Source organism: Kwoniella dejecticola, chromosome 7 (assembly GCF_000512565.2).
Source record: "Kwoniella dejecticola CBS 10117 chromosome 7, complete sequence".
Lineage (NCBI taxonomy): Eukaryota > Fungi > Basidiomycota > Tremellomycetes > Tremellales > Cryptococcaceae > Kwoniella > Kwoniella dejecticola.
Window position 1 is genome coordinate 847,884 of NC_089307.1, and position 19,358 is coordinate 867,241.

The following is a 19,358-nucleotide window of genomic DNA, read 5'->3' on the forward strand; positions in this document are numbered from 1 at the left end:
GCTTGTCAGCTTGTCTGCTTACTAAAACGAAAATGTTCTCCATGTAACCTCTCTTCTCTTTCTTTGTTATACAAATGGACAATGATAGCTGTACAGAATCCACTTCCGCCTCCATCGCCTGTCCCTCTAGGACCTACGTCCACCGTGTTACCGAGTTCAGTACCCGATAATGCACCGGAACATTGTCCGGTAAGCAGCTACTGGTCTCTTTCGTGCTAAAATAGTCAAGGTTGACCCGTTCATGTTTGACAGGGTGTCGAGTCCACTCAAGCTGGAAAAGCGGATGCTTGCGAAGGATGTCCAAATCAAGCAGTATGCGCAGAGGGTCCGAAGGGTCCCGATCCCGACTTGCCGCTGATCAGAGAAAGGATGAAATCAGTCAAGCGAAAAGTACTGGTCTTGTCCGGAAAAGGTGGAGTGGGCAAAAGTACCTTTTCAGCCGGATTATCTTGGGCTTTAGCAGCGGATGAGGAGTGTCAAGTAAGCTCGAAGTCCTCGCACAAGCGCAGGAGTAGCACTGATGATCGAGTAGACTGGTATCATGGATATCGACATCTGCGGTCCTTCAATCCCCTTGTTGATGGGGTTATCTTCCTCGACTATACATACATCTTCTTCCGGTTGGTCTCCAGCTTACGCCCTCGACAATCTTGCCGTCATGTCGATAGGGTTCCTACTACCCTCCAGCTCAGATGCCGTGATATGGAAAGGCCCGAAGAAGAATGGATTGATTAAGCAGTTCCTGAAAGATGTCGAATGGGGAGACTTGGATTATATGGTAGTAGATACACCACCTGGGACATCCGACGAACACCTCTCGATAGTGCAATACCTCAAAGAAACGGGCATAGACGGAGCCGTATTGGTCACGACACCCCAAGAAGTGGCCTTGCAAGATGTTAGGAAAGAAATTGATTTCTGTCGTAAAGTCGGTATACCGATCCTAGGTTTGGTCGAAAACATGTCCGGGTTCGTCTGCCCGAAGTGTAAAAATGAGAATGAGATCTTCGTGCCCACGACGGGTGGAGCTGAAGCAATGGGCAAAGAGCTAGGCATAGAACTGTTAGGCAAAGTGCCGTTGGATCCGAGGATAGGAATGACGTGTGATCAAGGGATGAGCTTCCTGGACGAGTATCCAGACAGTCCAGCGACAACTGCTTATCTGGATATCGTACAAAGGATAAGAGAACTGCTCGGGGATGAATAGAGTTCATAGATCAGACTATTATTTGATTGTTGTATGCATTTGTCGTGTTGTTCATTGGTGTGTACAGTTCCCTGATTACAAGCACTGCAGAGCGGTACAGATCCTGCTCAATCTTCATCAACCTCTTCTCTATGTACAGCTGCTTCTATTTTGCGAGCTTCTTCATCGAGTTCCACGTCTTCGTCTTGGATTGCTTCTCCCTGCAATTCTGCCATGTTATCACCGCCTCTGAGCCTCCTCAACTCCTCACTGGCCCAATTAGGATCCGCTACTTTGCCTGTTGATTGTTGACGTTTTTCTTCCTCATCTTCCCCAGGTCGACGATAGCCGACGATAGCTTTATCCCACAAATCAGCCGATATTGCTACCTCTTCTCGTCGCTATGAAAAAGAAAAATGTCAGTATGACATCCGCAATGTCTTCGGATTGTCCTGTCCGAGAACGCACCTTGGCTCTGGTCTTCCGTAGCAAGGTTTTGTAATTGATTTCATGGTAATACACTCCCTTTCTTCTCTTCCTCGGGGGCTCAGCGGTATCTTCCGAAGGCGCCTGCTCATCAACATCTCCATTTTCTTGGAAGGAAAGTAGTATTTCTTTCGTCGGAGGTGCTGACGACAAAACCTCGTACATCCGTATGCGGTCGTAATGCACATGCTACTCAGTCATTAGTCCCACCCCGACTCGAAGTGACGTGAAAAGACTTACGGGGAAAAGGGTCTCCAGAACAGGATCATTGGGATCCTCCGCAGACACACGATATATGTCGTCCACCTGTTCGGGCGATACTGCGCGTTGGTATGCTTGATCCAGCTTCGACAGATCCTCTTCTTCCGGCAGATAGAATTCGATCATTTGCTGATCCTCATCCTCTCGAATAGGGCGAAGAATCGCTTTTGAGAGACGTGGTGAAGATGCAGTAGCAGCAGGATTCTGATGGAAGCATAAGTCAGCCCAGCTTGTGGATCGTGAAGGCGGAAACAGAGACTCACTATAGCTGTGGCTGCAGATGGACGCTCAGGAAATCTAACAAGGGCATATGCGTTCGACCAGGTATCGATATCTGGTAGTATATCGTAGCTCTACGCGATCAGCTGCATTTTGCGAGGTGTACGCTTACCTCAACAACCCTCAAGCCTTTCTTCTTCTTGTCCGGGTGCCTTATATCACTAGGATTCTGGTCGTGCAGATCGTGAAAGGTTCTCTCAATTGCCATAATTTGGGCAGCTTCGGACGCATCAATCACTTCGTCGGCCCTAAGATGTCGTCAGCGATGCACGTCCTGAAGCACGTCGCAGAAATGAGTCCTCAGAGCCCTATACTTACTTGGCCTCAGCCGCTTCTTTGCGACGAGCATTATTCTTCCTGGTCAAATAGTTATTGTTCCTCATCCACGAAACTTCGGTAGTCACCACTGGCTTGCTGTCACCGTTTACTTCGGGCGGAGGATTGAATGGAGCCAGCAGTTGTATGTCGATCGGATGATGTACGCGGCCGGCGTCGAGCGTTGGGTTCAATGCTGGACTTCAATCAGAGAGAAGCCTACAATGCCAATGTAAGAAAGAGCTCACCCTGATCTTGAGCATCCCATACTCCTTCATAGGCATTCAGATTCAGGGGCATTCCCATTTCGGAGTCGACGAGCATCGGTAATTGAGTGCTAGCTGCGAGGTGATTCAGGTAGCTCGGCTCTCCCAGCCTGTTGATGTCTGTCGATATGTTGAGTAATTTGGGAGGGAAGGGTGGATTTGGTACCGGATTAAGATACCTGACCCGAACTAGGAGATCTGATTTCTTCGACATGATGAGGAGTAATTATTGCTATCCAGATGACAGCGGGGATGTTTACTGCTTGTGCTATAGATGGGGAAGAAGGAGAGGATATACAGTTACTGAAGTATAGCAATAACACTTGGTTAAGTCATGAAGTGAACGAAGCAACGGAATCAATTGATGAGGATGAGTGTCACGTGGCTTCTCATATGCTCTTGCTGAGGACGCGCGTGAATTCAATAAAGTTGATAATGTCCTCGTCAACCTCCACCCGTTTACCGTTAGATGAAAGTCAAGTTGACTCTCCAAGTTACGTCGATTACATTTAGTCAATCTCCTCAAACTCACCGAATCACCGACTCAACGTCCAATGATCTAGCACCCGCTTCCTCTGGGCTCCTCAACAACACTTTGAGGCGGAGGCCGAGGCCTGTGTTTTACGCACTATCGCCGATCAAGATGACACCCGACGATATAGGTGATCTCGGCTCTGCGACTGGTCAACAATTACTAGAGAATCTGATCAAAGAGGGTTTGACGCCCTCAGGCCAAGACGCGGACCTGTCCAAATATAGAAAGCTAGTGCAGGTGCTCCTTCAGAACTGTATCCTCAAACCGATCTCGCGGAATTCACAGCCCAATCCACAGCAAGCTCAGTATACCCTCACCATCCTTCAAACGCAGGCCAAACTTCATCCTGGGTTACTGTGTTCCAGAGGTCAGGAAAACGATCATCCATTCTACTGTTGGCTTCTCCCGCGATTAGTCCAGGTCGCCGTCTCGCTCGACGGAGGAAGTCTGTACGATGACTTGATGATCACGATGATAGATGCACTTCGTGCTATAGGCAGGAATTCCTCGGAGGAAGATGTGAGCTGGGCCAAAGGCGCGAGGAGACTGTCGATGGTCTTGAGGCATATCCACTCGTTCTGCCAAGGTGAGCCTTCACGAGTAGTGTCTGAGCTGACCCCTAGACACCCTTTCCCGTAGGAAGGCTATTCTTTTCAACTTCACGGAATTGCCTCCGAACGCCGGGCCCCTCATCTTTCTGCTGTCCGCTTCTCTGCAACTCGATACACCATTTTCGGATTCAATCATGACAATTTCCGCCGTTTTACTATCTCAGACAGGAAGGATCGTGCAGACACCGCAAATGCAAAGCAGATACATGTCTGCTATAACGTCAGCCTTACCCCGATCTCGATCACTCAACCTCATTCGAGGCTGTTTACTCGCCGCGAATTTTTCCAATCATCCTGATCAGCTGTGGAGGGAGGAGATGATCAGGTTGATTGATTCGCTCACGAAGGCAGAGCCAGACATCAGAGTCGAGATATGGTGGTCAATGCTGGGTCAGTCTAGCGAATTGTCAATAGAGGATGATGTCGATTTCGCCAAGATCTGCTTCCTTGTCACCCCTGTCGAACCGTACCTATCGGCAGGTGCATTGGAAGATCTGCTGTCGTCGGAGCAACTCGATAAATGGTCGCTCGCGGCTCGCTCGAACCATTCCAAAGCTGATCGGCTAGACAAAGCCCTCAGCCAGACTTTGCGGCCTTGTAAGAAGAGAAAGAGAAGCTCAGAGGTCGAGACCAACCCTGAGCAATTGCTAAAGGGAATCCTGCCAGACTTCGTCCCGCAGACCGACAACTTGGAGGCTCTGCTAGCTAGAGAGTGAGTCTTCCTCAACGAGACGCATGCTGATGATTTAGCGACTTGCCCCTCATTCGTGAATCAGGCCCAAGAGTAGCTTGCGCCTTGGCTGGATGTACATCTCATATTTCTCCCTTCTCCCAGACTCTATCAGATCTTATCTTCGATTTCTGGATCAAAATAGGCAAGATCGACACTTCGAGCCTTCGTACTTTCACGCATTTGATTGAGCACACGTCACCTCGTACACTCGCAGTTGGACTTCAGCCATCAGATCGTCAAGTGATTCTCGGACGACTATTCGAACAGCTCACTGCTGCGGATCGTTCATCGCGCGTGCTCGTTAGGTGAGTAACGTGAGTTTGTATGAAGCTGATTATCACAGTCGCATCGTATCTTTGCTCTACACGGCTCAATCGGCGCATCCGGATTCGAAAGTGGCGGACAGGAATCGTCGTCAGATGATCGATAGGGTGGCCATCCACCTTCAGAAATCCCTGGTCAACCGTGAAACTGGTGTGTTACTGCTGGGCGATCTTGGGCGTCATTCGGCCGGCGACAATCTTTGCGCAATCCTTCAGCTTCTGATCCAGCAATTGGGCTCTGGAAGCGCGCCTCTGAGAAGTTTAGCTTTTGCAGAGGTGAGTTCTCCATCATACGTTCGGAGCTGATTTTCAGCTGCTGGGCTTGACAAAAATCCATCACAAAACACCCTACACGCTGTTATCACCTTTCATCAAACCGATCAGCATCCTCTTAGGGAAAAATATCCTCCGATCTCCAGAAATGGTAGCCGAGACTATGCAATTCATAGGTCTGACCAGGAAGAATTTCTTGGAGACGAACCTCAAGCACGTATTGCCTGCCTTGGTCATGTCACAAGATAGACGTGCCCTGCAGCAGGTCGCCAGTATAGTCAAGCAAAATCTCGGGATGTTGTTGACGGACAACATTGCGCATATCCTGTCTCAAGCTTTCCTGCATACCGATCGGACAAATTCTGCCATAAAGTTCCTTGTCGAGCTGCTTCAAGAACTTATGAAGGGAAATCCAAAGGCTTTGTCAAATCTATCTGTCCCTTCACTGATGACAGCTTGCTTCGTGGACCTTGTTGTAATGATCATAGTAGAATTAGGAGACTCGGATCGGGGTCACAGGAAAGCAGCCCAAAATGCTCTGATCAAAGCAACAACTCACCAGCACAACAACGACGATGTTGGAGCGTTTCTGAAACCCCAGATGCTTGGCGTCATATCCCAATTGAACGATATGCTTCATGACGTTCAAGGCAAGAAGTCCGTCGAGTACAAACGCAAGATCATACGGAGTTTTGGGTCTTTGATCAAAATTGCAGGTGACTCTATGTCTGGCTTTTCGCCTCAGGTGAGTCTGTGATGATGATTGACCAAGCTGACGTCCAGATCATGGCAAGCTTACAAAGCACGCTGGGCATTCCGGAGCTCAGGGAAGAGACTCTGAAAGCCTGGGCGCTGTTCATATCCACTTTGCGCTTTTCAGATGTCGGACCTTTCGTCGGAAGAACAACCGGTGCCCTTGTGGCCAATTGGTATACATTTGACGGGCACGAGCGGGACATTGCTAAAGGCATAATCAACGACATTGCCGACAATGCCAAAAACCTCAGTCAATACATCGACGACATAGTCGGCTTGGACGACATACCGGATCTGAAGTCAGCAGCGAATCGGTTGACGTCACAACGCATGAACGACAGAATCCAAATTCATATCAACAAGGTGCTCGACCGGACCGACAGCAAGAACATTGCAATTGCCACTGCATCCACACGAGAGCTAAAATCACTTCTGATTTCTCGGCAAGAAGAAATAGAGCCCCTCGTGCGCGGTGATACCTTCGATCCAGTCATGGCTCGTCTAATGACCAGTCTTCTGGCTACAGCAAGCAGTGATGGCGACTGTCAAGAATTGCGAGATTTGAGTTACGAATGTATGGGCATCGTAGGTGCCTTAGACCCAGATCGACTCGGTATTCAACCAGATCCCGGTACAATGACCATTGCTGCCAACTTCACGGAACAGGAAGAATCCAAAGATTTCGCCTTGCACCTGGTGACAGACTTATTGGTCAACGCGTTCCGGGCGACTAACGACACGAAGCATCAAACTCATCTCGCCTATGCCATACAAGAGCTTTTGAAGTTTTGCGGCTTCACCACCAAATTGCTTAATTCTGCCGAAAAAGTACAAAGCAAGCCGGTGAGAGACAGGTGGAGCAAAATTCCTAAAGATCAGTTGGAAACATTGACACCGTTGCTGGAGTCGCGATTTTCAATGACCGAGGCGCCCATCAAGACTTACTCTCACCCAATCTATACAGCGGCCCCCACTTACCGCGAATGGATCCAACACTGGACTACAGACCTAATCGGAAAGGTTATGACCATGTCTGGCGACGACATATCGACAAGAGATAGCAAAACCATATTCGGGGTGTTTCGCGGTATTTTGAGAAATCAGGATGTCACTGTCGCTCACCACATCCTGCCTCACCTGGTTCTCAATGTCCTCCTGTCCGGTCTCCCGAAATGGCGAACGGAAATCTCGTCTGAGATACATGCGGTTCTGCAGGAGCAAGTGAATCTCACCGGCTCGGCGGACAAGCGAACGTTGAGTGCTCAAGTGATATTCGATCTAATGGATCATCTAAGTAAATGGTTGCGACTGTACCGGCTGGGGAAAACCGATCGAAACATTCAGATAAAGACCGTAGAAGATGTAATGACCGGTATAGATACCGAGCTCATGGCGAATGCGGCTCTGCAAAGTAAGGCTTACGCAAGATCGTTGAGAAGTTTCGAAGAAAGAATCGTCAAATTGAGGAACGATGGCAAGGACAATCTTATCCTGCAGACCTACTTCGAACGTCTACATCAAATATACTCCGAGCTTGATGAGCCAGATGGTATGGAAGGAGTATCAGCTTTCGTTATCTCACCTTCTCTGGAACATCAGATCAGAGAACATGAAAGTACGGGTAGATGGACTTCCGCGCAGAGTTGTTGGGAGGTTAGACTGCAACAGTCCCCGGACGATGTAGCCTATCACGTCGGTCTGCTTAAATGCTTGCGTAACCTGGGTCACTACGGTGAGTTAACCCCGACACGTGTTTCTGCTAACGTACAGACACTCTGCGCACGCACATTCGAGGTGTGCTCAGCCGACACCCTGAATGGTCGACGGAATTGGCCTCCTTCGAAGCCGAAGCAGCATGGATCATCGGGGACTGGACGACGGTGAGACAAATTGGATCAAATGGCCCGGCTATCGGTCAAACTCTCTTGGCGCTGCACGAAAAGCGAGACCTACTTCCCGTTCTTTCCCAAGCAAGAAGGACATCAGGCATGAAGATCACGGCCAAGCAGTATGGTCGAGCGTACGAATCATTGCTACAATTGCACCTCATACGAGAAGTGGAGATCATACACTCTCTCAAAAAAGATATTGAGAGCATGCCTCATGACAACAATGGCCGAGCTAGGAAACAGAAAGCAATGCGGGACGGTATTCAGTCCCTGGAAGCAAGGTTCAGCTTTACTTCTCCGACTTTTCGTATTCGCGAAGCTCTCCTGAGTATTCGAAGAACAGCTTTCAGCCTTGCCAATACTACAATCTCTCAATCTGAGATTGGCGATGCCTGGATACTCAGCTCTAAGATTGCTAGAAAAGCCGGATACGACCAGACAGCATACAGCGCTGTGCTGCAAGCCAAGGGTGCTGAAGCCCCATTCGCCTTCGTTCAGCAAGCGAAACTCAATTATGCTAATGGCGGTATCTACAAAGCTCTGGCTGACATCACCAATGCCATGATTCCCTTGCTCAAGCAATCATCCGAAACACCGCTTGAAACCCCTGACTCAGCAGGCGATCGCGACTTCGCTCGAGAGCGTAAATTGGCTAAGGTGAGTAAAGTCGTGACTTGAGATCTCAGCTAATCACCACGTAGGCTGTACTACTTGTGGCTAGATGGACCAACGAGGCAGATCGATTCGAGCGGAATGACATCATTCAGCGATATATGGAAGCGATTGCTCGATCTCACAAGTGAGTACATCAACCTTGGGATCCAGGCTGATCGTCAGTGCCGAATCGCCTCACTATCATCTGGGTCACTATTATGACAGTCTAAGCGGGACACCTGATCAAATGTAAGTCCTCAGCAGGCGGAACCGAGAGCTGAGAACGCGCAGGGCGATCTTTCACTATCACACCTGTCACTATTACTCACTTGCGTTACATTACGGAGTCAAATACATATACCAGACTATGCCGAGGATGCTGACTCTGTGGCTCGATTTCGGCGAGATAAAGGACGCGAAAAAGTGAGTCGCAATTCCAGAAATTATGACTGACATACAGAACCCCTGAGATGGCCACTCAGCTCAAGAGAATAATCGACCTGGTGGACAAAATCAGGCATGATCTACCAACATACCAGGTATGTTCACGATGCATTGCGATCAAGCTGACATCTTAGTTCCTCACGGCTTTCCCCCAAATCATCTCGCGGATAGTTCACCCAGACGAGAAATCCGCTCTAATTTTGAAGAAGATCATGGCTTACGTCATATACAAATACCCTCAGCAGGCCTTATGGCCTACAGTCGGGGCTGCGCAATCCAAGAGAGCGGAAAGAAAGTCAGCCTGTTCGGAAGTAACAACGATAGCATCGGCCAAAGTGAGTCTGCATTTCGCCATGTGTTGTCCGAAGCTGATCGTCAGGAGTTCTCAGTCGAACACAATCGCTGTGCTGATCAAGGATGCGGCTCGTTTCTCCAATGTGCTACTGAAATTTACCGACGAGAAGGTGGACGACAAAAAAAGACTCATGTCAATGGGCTCGGATTTCTCTTACGTGGCGAGCTCAAGAACCAAGATGATTTTGCCTCTGCAGGACGCATTGACATGCACCTTGCCCACCACATCAGAAACCGTCAAATCTCACAATCCCTTTCCAAATACCCCAGTGTCTATAGCGGGTGAGTCCTGCCAATGCTGACTGTCGCTGAACGAATTGTATAGGTTTCGATGATCGGGTTGACATTATGCCTTCGCTACAGAGGCCTAAGAAGATCAGCTTTATGGGAAGCGATGGCCGAAAATATCCCTTCTTGTGCAAGCCTCATGACGATTTAAGAAAGGACGCCAGATTGATGGACTTGAATTCAATGATAAACAAATTGCTTAAGAGCGCTTCTGAATCTCGAAGACGACAACTTTGTGAGTAGGTGACCGGGAAGCAAAGCTGATTTCCAGATATTCGAACATATGCTGTCATGCCACTGAACGAGGAATGTGGTCTACTGGAGTGGGTTGCAAACACCAATGCGCTCAAAAGTATACTCGAGAAGGCGTATGGTCGCTATAACAAGAAGATTTATGTGAGTCTGAGTTGTGCCAGTCATTGGCTGACACGAACACGCACAGACAAATGATGTGCACGCGGCCAACGAGCAAGCTCGCAAAATCTGGGCTAGGGACAAGGAAAACTTCGCTCCGCTCATTCATGCTTTCAAAAACCAAATCTTGCCGAAATACACTCCAACCGTTTTCCACGAATGGTTCCTGATAACATGGCCTGAACCCTCAGCCTGGCTCGCGAGCCGTTTAGCCTATGGTCGGACTTTGGCCGTAATGTCCATGATCGGCTATGTCTTAGGGTCAGTCACGCATGAAATTCGTCATCAGTTCGACCGACTGACAGCGTTTCAATACAGGTTGGGTGATCGACACGGTGAAAACATCCTTTTCGACGGGCTATCTGGCGACACTGTCCATGTCGACCTGAATTGTCTTTTCGATAAAGTGAGTGCAAGGCTGTGACACCATCTGCTGATCAAAACAGGGAAAAACGTTCGAGATACCAGAAAGAGTACCGTTTCGCCTAACCCAGAACATGGTAGACGCTTTGGGTGTCACGGGAGTTGAAGGTAAGTCATCGAACACTTGCACGACGCTTACGTTGTTCAGGTGTCTACCGTAAAGCTGCCGAAATAACAATGTCGATATTGAGGACCAACTGTGACTCCCTGATGAGCGTTTTGGAAGCTTTTGTACATGATCCTTTGATCGAGTGGATGAAGAGCGTGAGTAAGACAGTAATCAGTACCGAGCTAATGGTGTGTAGGGTCGAAGTAAATCCGACCGAGACATCAAAGCATCAGCAGATAGGAACCTCAAGCCCATTAGAGCAAAATTGCGAGGCGTCATGAAAGAAGGGACTGTCGGCTCGGTTCCAAGTCAAGTGGAAGCGCTCATTAAAGAAGCGACCAGTCCAGCGAACCTCGTAAGTGGAACCCCCAGCCGACATTCTTGTTTCCCTACATCTTCTGCTGCCCCTCGTCTTGCCCGACTGACTCTTTCTGTCCACACAGGCTGCGATGTACATCGGTTGGGCTCCGTGGTTGTAAAATCTGTAGCTGTATATGTCGTAGCGTGATACATGCATCCCAATCATATGACTCATTCCATCAAATCAAGAAATCTAGAACTTGAGCTCGTGGAATCGGTCACCCTTGGAGAGACCCCAAGATGCCTTGAGGTATTTGGCCAGGTTGTCGACCTTCTTGATGGAAGCGATTAAAGCAGCATCAACGGCCTAACGAGTGACAAGTAAATCAGCATGATTACATTGACTGCATGTGTATAGGTGGGTTACGCACCTTTTGCTCCGACTTCTTCTCCTCTGGGAAAGCCTTCTTCTCCTTACCCTCACCGAAGAATTCTCCCTCCTTGGAACCCTTAGCAGCTTTGGACTTGGCGAAGTAGGCGTCGTTAACGGTCTCTGGGATGGAGACACCGGCGATGTCGACTTTGGTGGAAGTAGCGATGACGTAGGCTTGGCTCACTCGTCGAAGAGGTACACCGTTGATCCTGACATACGAGGGTATCTGATTAGCAACGGCGGACCGACGAGGATCGTACTTGATTACTCACTTGAAAGGACCAGAGACTAAGAGAAGACCAGAGTCGAGCTGCTTAAGGAAGACAACTCGCTTGCCAGCGAATCGACCGGCAAGGAGGATCAAGACGGTACCAGGGGTGATAGAAGCTCGAAGAGCGGGTTTTCCAACGGTCTTTCGGGAGACCTTTGGCTTCTTGACATCCTCGGCTGGGTAGTATTTGGAAGCTTTGTTGGTGGGAACCAATCGCTTCTCTCCGTTTCCTTTACCACCAACGGTCTTCTCGGTGTGGGCAGGAGCCTCAGCCTTAGCAGGAGCGGCAGAGGTCTTCTTTCCTATAAATCCAAACAGCAAATGTCAGAAGACATACACGTTGATTTCTCCTTTCCAGATCGTCCGTTCTCAATCCCCCTTTCCATGTCCTTCTCTCTATGCACTACATATAGCGCACCACTATTGTTTCCTCATCCTTCTATCACAAACACATTCACCCGCTTCATGCGTAATTTCCACTTTCCATCCATTCAGACCGTGTCCTGTGCTGCCTTTCTCACTCTCTCACTTCAAGAGTTCCGGAAATATCCACGTACCCTTGTGAAGACCTCTCTTGGCGGCTACTTGAGACCTGGAGAGTCGACCAACGTTGGGAGCGATTTCCTTGGATCGAGCCATCTATGATATTGCTGATTGGTTAGCTTGCGAAATGATAGGAGACGAAAGCGGTGACGAGATGTAGATGTCGAGGTTGAATGATGAGCGTTATTCACCTTGTTGATGCTTTTTGAAGGATGAAAAGTCGATCTGCGAAACCGCGAATTGATGAGTTTGAGATAACGAAGCAGCTAGTGAGCAGCAAGAAGCAAGCAAGCAAGCAAGCAAGCAATTGGCAATTCTCCTCTCAACACCCCCACATACGGTAAATCCCCTGTGCAGTACATGCATTCAGTACAAATAGTATGTGGCACCTGCACAAGCGGCGGGTTTTAAGAGATTTGGTCCTTAAGTCCGATAGCTGCGATGGCGGTGATGTCCGATCGCCCATATTGAACTATCTGATTCCATTTGGCCTACTGAGAGTGCCGACTTAGTCGTTTTCATGCCCCCGACCTGCAGAACGGTTCCTAAATGAACGTCATTCAAGCAATCGAGTGAAGCGTCATGTCAAACCCCAACTTTCCTCCCAATCTCGACATCAGGCCGCTTTTGCTGAGTAATGTGCACCAATCAGATGAGGAGACACATCAGCAGACGAATGCAATAGCTACATATGGAATTGCTGGACGAGTTTGGTAAGGGCAGGATACACGCGACGGTCTTGAGCTAACATGTAAGGGAGGCTACCAGACCTCTGATCGATTACTTCACGCCCTCAAACCGCTTTGATCCACCTTGCTCAATTTTACGAACGCAGCCCCGGAGTCCGCATCGTATAGTCGAACTCGGTTCTGGGCAGTCTGTCGCGTCTTTACACTTAGCGGGGCACCTTGGAAAGGAAGATCTCATCATCACTACTGATCTTCCAGAGGTCGTGCCTTTATGTGAACAGTCAATCAAGAATTGGCGACCCCCTTCATCACAGCATGCGCGAGTACTAGCTCAGTCACTCGCCTGGGGAGGCGACCCATCTCATCTGTTTCGATATGGGCCACTCACTCACATTATAATGTGTGATCTCGTCAGTACTGTTACGGTAACAACCGGCTATGTACTGACAGTCAATTGCAGATATACTTTCCGAATTTGTACCCTCCTCTTCTGCACACTCTCCTGCGCTTAACAGAGTCTGGCGAGCAGTTACAAAACGATGATGAAGAAACGTTTGGACCGGACGTCATACTGTCCTGTGAGTGCATGCGAGAAACGCTCAGAGCTAATTCTATAGACACATCTCGTACTCTTGCTCTAGAGGAATCCTTTTTCGATTCCCTTGCTCTATATTTTCGAAGCACACCAGTCAGGGGCGGCGACTGGGAAGCCAAGGTTTTCATATGCAGGCGTTGGAAAGTCACAGATGAGTGGTCGTTACCAGACATTAAGGACGTGATGAATGGGGGACCCGGGATACTAAGGGGACGAAGTTTTGGATTGGTCGACGACCTATTTGGCGCTCTGGAATGGGACATCTCGTAGCAGCTTTCAGAGGAAGTATTCGATCGCTTTCACTTGTTGTTGTTGATTAGGACCGTCCCTCTGTGAACACTATAAGCCTAGTCATTTGCAATTAGGCTTATCTCACTTACCTCGTTCTCCGGCGCAGCGTTGAACACGTTGAAGTATCGCCTTCCCCCAGGCGACACTTCCAGTATACTAGCCATATTACCACATCGGTAGCAGTAATTTGGGGCGCTCCACACGGTGCTGAGCTGATCGTTGTATAAGACAGAATAACCTTCCATGCATAATTGATGCGCACGAAGAACATGGTTCATCCCGTTGAGGTTGAGGAATTTCTTGACAATTGATGCCCCAAACGTGTACCCCGCACCTCTACTTTTCAGCTTTGTCCGGACGTTAAAGCACTCACCGAGGACTGATTGCAAAATCCTCCTTCTCCGGATCAGGATCTGACCAGACCAAATCCGCCATCGGCCCTTCGTGGGGTATCTCTCTGAACCGATCAATGATCTTGATTTGGTCAATATGATGTATCGAAGGGCTCAGACCGCCGTGGACACAGAAGATTGCATCGTCGATGACAACGCTAAGCGTCAAGAAGTCGAACATATCGGTGAAGTATTGCCAAACAGCAGGGGAGCCGTATTTACGGGTACACTCGAGGTAAAAGCCATATGTCTATGGAAAATGTAAGTGTTGGTCATCCTCCAAGGGCTTCACATCAGATTTCCGTTCTCTCTATTCACCTCAGTGTCGGGTTTCTCTGCTGAGTATACCTCTGACACACTGAAGCGAATTATTCTCCACAGGCTAGGAGCCTCAGAGTCCTCTTTTGAAGGTTTTCATCACGCGTGAAGCCAAAAGAGAGACGAACCAACCTGTGTGACAGCTCTGGACTCGTGATTTCCCCTTATAAGATGAATTCGCTCAGGATATCGAAGCTTCAAGCAGGTGAGGAGGGATATGGTTTCGACGGAATGTAAACCTCGATCAACATAGTCACCTTGACAAGTAATCGATCAGCGTCATAGGCGTGCTGTTCTCGACGTACAGCTCAGCTCACCTAGGAAGAGGTAATTGGTGTTGGGAGCTGAGCCACCAATGCGAAAGATCTCTATCAGGTCGTGAAATTGTCCGTGTATGTCGCCGACGACCGTTATCGGAGAAGCGACGTGAACGACATTGCTCTCCCTCATGAGCACTTCTTTGGTCTTCTCGCATATCTCCCTGAGGAGAGCTTCTCCTAAAAGCTGCTTGTCGCGTAGACGGTCGATGCAGGCATCGAGATCGAACGGTGCCATTCATGGAACAAAAGCTTGAGGCGATGGAAAGGCAGAAGATAGAGTCAGAAATTGCAGCGACGGACGACGTGGTGCTAGAGGTCGCGAGATAGTCGAAGACGGAGTAAGAATCGCGCGTAGTCCGAGTGATCTCTGCTGTCGAAACCTGTAGGTGATATTTGTGATGCTTTCCAGTGACACAATGTGTCTACTGCCTGCATTGGCATGAAGACCATGAACAATCCAATCGAGACAACGTCAGGCTCAGGCCGATGAGATTGAACACGTGGCTCTCGAGTGTTTAGGCTCGCGGTCATCCCTACGTGGATGTTGACGGACATCTTTTTACGTAAGCGAATTGGGGTCTAGTTCAGGGCTCACTGATTGAGGCGTTCAACGTCATGCAGGTCGTTGACAGGCCAGAGTAACAGATGATACGGACAACATCACCTGTTCCTCCTCCCCCTTCCTCCCCTCATTTCTCAAACTCCCCATTCTCCCCCTCTTTCCCCCCTTCGACCACCCCGGGCCATCATCCCGACTGTTCGTCATCATGTGAGTGGGCTGGTCAGATCGTCTTTCGCGACCTATGTCATGCCTCTGCCGCTTCTGATGTCATAGTCCGCCATCTCGCCGCTGCAGTGCGCTTGTTCGCCTGCAATAGTTCCGAGAATCAAATCTATCCGTAGACCATTCAAGTCTAGCTCTTCATGTGCCCTTACAGGTCGTATTGAGTCTTCAGCAGCTGACAACCAATTCTGATAGGTTTGGCCGACATCACGCTGATTACGACGATTATCCGTCCGTTCGTGCCGCTGCAAGCGGTGCCAGCCATCAACCAACAAGACCGGTAGATAAGGACAAGACAGAATCAGAATTAAGCGTCAATATCAAGAAAGCTACCAGTCCAGAGGAGACTGCACCGAGTGAGCTGACTCTTCCGTCTGCTGCTCTGTTTGCTGCCTTCGTCAGCTAACACATCGTTTAGAGCAAAAACATGTCAGAAGTGAGTGAGCCGACTCAAGTGGTAGTGCTAACATGTAGAATGCATCGTGTACACCTGGGACTATCACTCCTCGTTGTCTGTTTGGAACGGTCTTCGAACTCAACCCATCTTGGCGGATGAAGTACAGACTTTCAAGGCTCTTATCGTGGTTCACAAGCTGCTTCAGGAAGGACACCCAGTTGTGAGTTGACGTCACCTGGATACTCGCTGACATTTACAGACCATCAAAGAAGCCCACGCGCAGACCGGCTGGCTGGAAACCTGTGGACGTACGGTGGGAGATGGTGGAAAAGGCTATGGAGGCATTATCAAGGCGTACACCTCTTTCCTGTTATCCAAGCTACGATTCCACCGACATCATCCCGAATTTAATGGTCTTTTTGAGTACGAAGAGTATATCAGTCTGAAGAATATCGATGATCCAAATGAAGGGTGAGTGTAAGCAATCAGCAATTGTGCTGACTTGAGCAGGTATGAAACCATCACCGATCTCATGACTCTTCAAGATCAGATTGAATCTTTCCAGAAGCTCATCTTCGCCCAGTTTAGAGGATCAGCCAACAATGAGTGTCGGATATCTGCCCTCGTACCCCTCGTGAAGGAGAGTTTCGGAATCTATAAGTTCATCACCAGTATGCTCCGAGCTATGCACAGAAGTGAGTATTTGGCCGTGTCAGAATCATGTTGACTTTTCAGGAACCGACGGTATGGACGCTCTGCTCCCCCTTCGAGAACGATACAACGCTCAACACTATAATCTCCGAAGATTCTACTACGAGTGTAGCAACCTGAAATACTTGACTGGACTGATCAATGTACCGAAACTTGGGCAGGTGAGTTCATGCTGAAATGGCAGGAGCTGACGATCAGGAACCTCCCAACTTGATTGATAATGGTACCGCTCCTGAATTACCTGAACGTCCACCAACGGAGACACCTCAAGCTCGGCGAGAAACCCCACGTCCTTCTTCTCCCCAGGCCACGCAGGGCGAGATTGATGAGCAGCGTCGAATGTTGGAAGAGTACGAGCGTAAACAAGCAGCACTAGTAGCTCAGAGGGAAGGGGATCAACGTCGACAGGAGGAAGACAAACGTAGACAAGAAGCCGAGTATGCTGAGCAGCAAAGGTTACAGCAAGAACGAGAGCGACAAGCTCAAGAGGAGTTGCTGCGAGAGCAGATGAATCAACAGTATAACCAACAGCAACAAGGCCAAGTGGGCCAGCTTCAGCAAGAGATGCTCGCTATGCGCGGTCAGTATGAGCGAGATCAGATGTTGCTGGAACAATACGATCGCCGAGTCAAGTCATTGGAGAGTGAACTCGGCATGATCGGAGCAAACGTGGGAGCGCAGATGTCGGCAAAGGATGAGCTAATCGCTCAATTGCAAAAGCAAATTGATATCTGGAGGAACAAGTATGAAGCGCTTGCCAAGCTTTATTCTCAGCTCCGAGGTGAACATCTCGATCTTCTGAACAAGTCAAAGGGCTTCCAGCTCAAAGCCAATTCTGCTCAAGAGGCTATCGACAAGATGGAACGCATGGAGCGAGACGTGAAAACGAAAAATCTGGAGTTAGCCGATATGATCAGGGAAAGAGATCGAGCAAGATACGATCTTGATAGGCTGAAGTCGGTGAGTTAGAAGACTGGACGCAGTATCTGTGCTTGTGCTCACATGTTTTGCAGAGCCATCGCGAGGAAATCGATCGCCTCAAGCGTGATCTGTCTTTCGCGAATGAAAGAGCGGAAGACGCTTCCCGTCATAAGAGCTCGGAAGTATCTGGTGTCATGGCAAAGTACAACCGTCAACTTACGGAGCTCGAGGACTCTTTGCGAGTGAGTATCATGCAGCTTATTCGCACTGTCGCTAATTATTCGTCAGTCTAAACAAATGCAAATCGACGAGTTATTGCACAAGATTGACGCCAAGGACGGCGAAGTTTCCCGAGTGATCGAAGAGAAGGAGCAAGAACTCCTCATCATGCAAGAAGGCATGGACTCAACGCTGAAAGAGCTGAGCGATCTGCGTTTGGTGAGTGAATGTTTGATGAGATTGTGCTTACAGGTAGACTTCCGGTGACACGAGTCAAGCGTTTGATGCGCAAGTCGATACCCTTATCCTCGATCACCGAAAGGAGCTCAACGCCATCATCGATTCTATACTTCAGGCGTGTATGCAGAAAGTTGACGACGCCATATATGAGCTGGAATCTCCTACGCAAACCGGTAATACAACAGCGACCCCGGAGTACACTCTGTCAATGATCGAGAAAGCCATGACCAACGCCACCGAATTTGCTTCGACTTTCAACCTGTATCTCGGTCGAAAGAGCGGAGGAGGTCACGTCGATGTCATCAAAGCCGCCAACGAACTGGCACAGGCATTGTCAGAAACTCTTGTCAGCTCCAAGGGTATCACACGCTTTGCCGAGACGGATGAGGCATCGGATAGGTTACTCAAAGTCGCCAAAGAAGCTGGTGATTCAGGATATCGATTCTTCCTCAACCTCCAATCCTTCCGACTACTTGCGGGCGGAAAGAGTGAAGAAGCGGCACTCCGCAACAATGCTGAGACACGTGGCGCTCTATCCAAACTTTCAGATAGCGTCGAGAGATTCATTCCCAAAGCCAAAGCATCCACTCTCTCAAAGGCTAATGGCGATATCGGGGACATTGTATCTCAAGAAATGCAAAACGCCGCTAAGGCAATCGAACAGGCCACCGAGCGTCTGCAAGCACTTATGGCTCGGCCGAAAGGAAGCAAATATACTTCTCTCGATGTTCAAGTGCATGATGCAATTCTCGAAGCCACACTCGCCATCACCAACGCTATTGGTCGACTGATTCAAGCCGCTACGGAGAGCCAAGAAGAAATTGTTTCGGAAGGAAAGGGTTCGAGTACAACTCAACAATTCTACAAGCGGAACAACCGATGGACTGAAGGTCTCATTTCCGCCGCCAAAGCAGTCGCTTACGCAACCGGTTTGCTCATCGAGAGCGCTGATGGTGTCATATCGGGCACCCACTCTTTAGAACAGCTAATCGTCGCATCGAACGAAGTATCTGCCGCCACGGCTCAATTGGTCGCAGCATCTCGAGTGAAAGCATCCCTGATGTCTAAAACCCAACAACGTCTCGAGTTGGCTTCCAAGGCTGTCACAGATGCGTGTAAAGCGCTCGTCAAGCAAGTCAAACTCATCTCCAATCAGCAAGTCGATGATGAAGCGGTCGATTACAAGGCTATGCCCTCTCACGAGTTCAAGGTTCGGGAGATGGAACAGCAAGTGGAGATTCTCAAATTGGAAAAGGAACTTGGTGCCGCTAGGAGGCGGCTTGGAGAAATGCGTAGGGCAGGTTATCATCAAGAGACGGATTGAGTACATATTTT

General features: G+C 49.1%; 9 protein-coding genes across 9 annotated transcripts; 6 read left to right on the forward strand and 3 right to left on the reverse strand.

Annotated features, from left to right (window-relative positions):
• Nucleotides 1-81: 81 nt before the first annotated feature.
• I303_105945 (cytosolic Fe-S cluster assembly factor NBP35) lies at nucleotides 82-1,207 on the forward strand (the record flags this gene model as incomplete). The annotated part of the gene is made up of 3 exons (XM_018409258.1): nucleotides 82-189; nucleotides 253-480; nucleotides 533-1,207. The coding sequence occupies 3 exons, from the start codon at nucleotides 82-84 to the stop codon at nucleotides 1,205-1,207; spliced, it is 1,011 nt and encodes a 336-aa protein (XP_018261530.1).
• Nucleotides 1,208-1,314: 107 nt separating this feature from the next.
• On the reverse strand, nucleotides 1,315-3,007 carry I303_105946 (uncharacterized protein; the record flags this gene model as incomplete). The annotated part of the gene is made up of 7 exons (XM_065969267.1): nucleotides 1,315-1,587; nucleotides 1,655-1,861; nucleotides 1,913-2,137; nucleotides 2,197-2,267; nucleotides 2,375-2,460; nucleotides 2,531-2,723; nucleotides 2,776-3,007. 7 exons carry the CDS (start codon nucleotides 3,005-3,007, stop codon nucleotides 1,315-1,317), a joined length of 1,287 nt encoding a protein of 428 aa, XP_065825339.1.
• A 429-nt stretch (nucleotides 3,008-3,436) lies between these two features.
• On the forward strand, nucleotides 3,437-3,967 carry I303_105947 (uncharacterized protein; the record flags this gene model as incomplete). The annotated part of the gene is made up of 1 exon (XM_065969268.1): nucleotides 3,437-3,967. The coding sequence occupies one exon, from the start codon at nucleotides 3,437-3,439 to the stop codon at nucleotides 3,965-3,967; it is 531 nt and encodes a 176-aa protein (XP_065825340.1).
• Nucleotides 3,968-4,073: 106 nt separating this feature from the next.
• I303_105948 (uncharacterized protein) lies at nucleotides 4,074-4,655 on the forward strand (the record flags this gene model as incomplete). The annotated part of the gene is made up of 1 exon (XM_065969269.1): nucleotides 4,074-4,655. The coding sequence occupies one exon, from the start codon at nucleotides 4,074-4,076 to the stop codon at nucleotides 4,653-4,655; it is 582 nt and encodes a 193-aa protein (XP_065825341.1).
• A 761-nt stretch (nucleotides 4,656-5,416) lies between these two features.
• On the forward strand, nucleotides 5,417-6,025 carry I303_105949 (uncharacterized protein; the record flags this gene model as incomplete). The annotated part of the gene is made up of 1 exon (XM_065969270.1): nucleotides 5,417-6,025. One exon carries the CDS (start codon nucleotides 5,417-5,419, stop codon nucleotides 6,023-6,025), a length of 609 nt encoding a protein of 202 aa, XP_065825342.1.
• A 29-nt stretch (nucleotides 6,026-6,054) lies between these two features.
• On the forward strand, nucleotides 6,055-11,078 carry I303_105950 (uncharacterized protein; the record flags this gene model as incomplete). Its single annotated transcript, XM_065969271.1, has 14 exons — nucleotides 6,055-7,756; nucleotides 7,870-8,570; nucleotides 8,615-8,712; nucleotides 8,793-8,816; nucleotides 8,859-8,990; nucleotides 9,085-9,106; nucleotides 9,218-9,346; nucleotides 9,401-9,647; nucleotides 9,691-9,892; nucleotides 10,007-10,049; nucleotides 10,096-10,328; nucleotides 10,386-10,473; nucleotides 10,796-10,954; nucleotides 11,043-11,078. 14 exons carry the CDS (start codon nucleotides 6,055-6,057, stop codon nucleotides 11,076-11,078), a joined length of 3,816 nt encoding a protein of 1,271 aa, XP_065825343.1.
• Nucleotides 11,079-11,152: 74 nt separating this feature from the next.
• On the reverse strand, nucleotides 11,153-12,242 carry I303_105951 (60S ribosomal protein eL6; the record flags this gene model as incomplete). Its single annotated transcript, XM_018409261.1, has 4 exons — nucleotides 11,153-11,266; nucleotides 11,331-11,541; nucleotides 11,605-11,905; nucleotides 12,161-12,242. The coding sequence occupies 4 exons, from the start codon at nucleotides 12,240-12,242 to the stop codon at nucleotides 11,153-11,155; spliced, it is 708 nt and encodes a 235-aa protein (XP_018261533.1).
• Nucleotides 12,243-13,706: 1,464 nt separating this feature from the next.
• On the reverse strand, nucleotides 13,707-14,986 carry I303_105952 (uncharacterized protein; the record flags this gene model as incomplete). Its single annotated transcript, XM_065969272.1, has 5 exons — nucleotides 13,707-13,760; nucleotides 13,811-13,877; nucleotides 14,095-14,363; nucleotides 14,564-14,688; nucleotides 14,749-14,986. 5 exons carry the CDS (start codon nucleotides 14,984-14,986, stop codon nucleotides 13,707-13,709), a joined length of 753 nt encoding a protein of 250 aa, XP_065825344.1.
• Nucleotides 14,987-15,396: 410 nt separating this feature from the next.
• Nucleotides 15,397-19,347, forward strand: I303_105953 (uncharacterized protein; the record flags this gene model as incomplete). The annotated part of the gene is made up of 9 exons (XM_065969273.1): nucleotides 15,397-15,520; nucleotides 15,655-15,891; nucleotides 15,954-15,971; nucleotides 16,202-16,403; nucleotides 16,521-16,627; nucleotides 16,828-17,603; nucleotides 17,657-17,806; nucleotides 17,853-18,002; nucleotides 18,139-19,347. 9 exons carry the CDS (start codon nucleotides 15,397-15,399, stop codon nucleotides 19,345-19,347), a joined length of 2,973 nt encoding a protein of 990 aa, XP_065825345.1.
• Nucleotides 19,348-19,358: the final 11 nt, after the last annotated feature.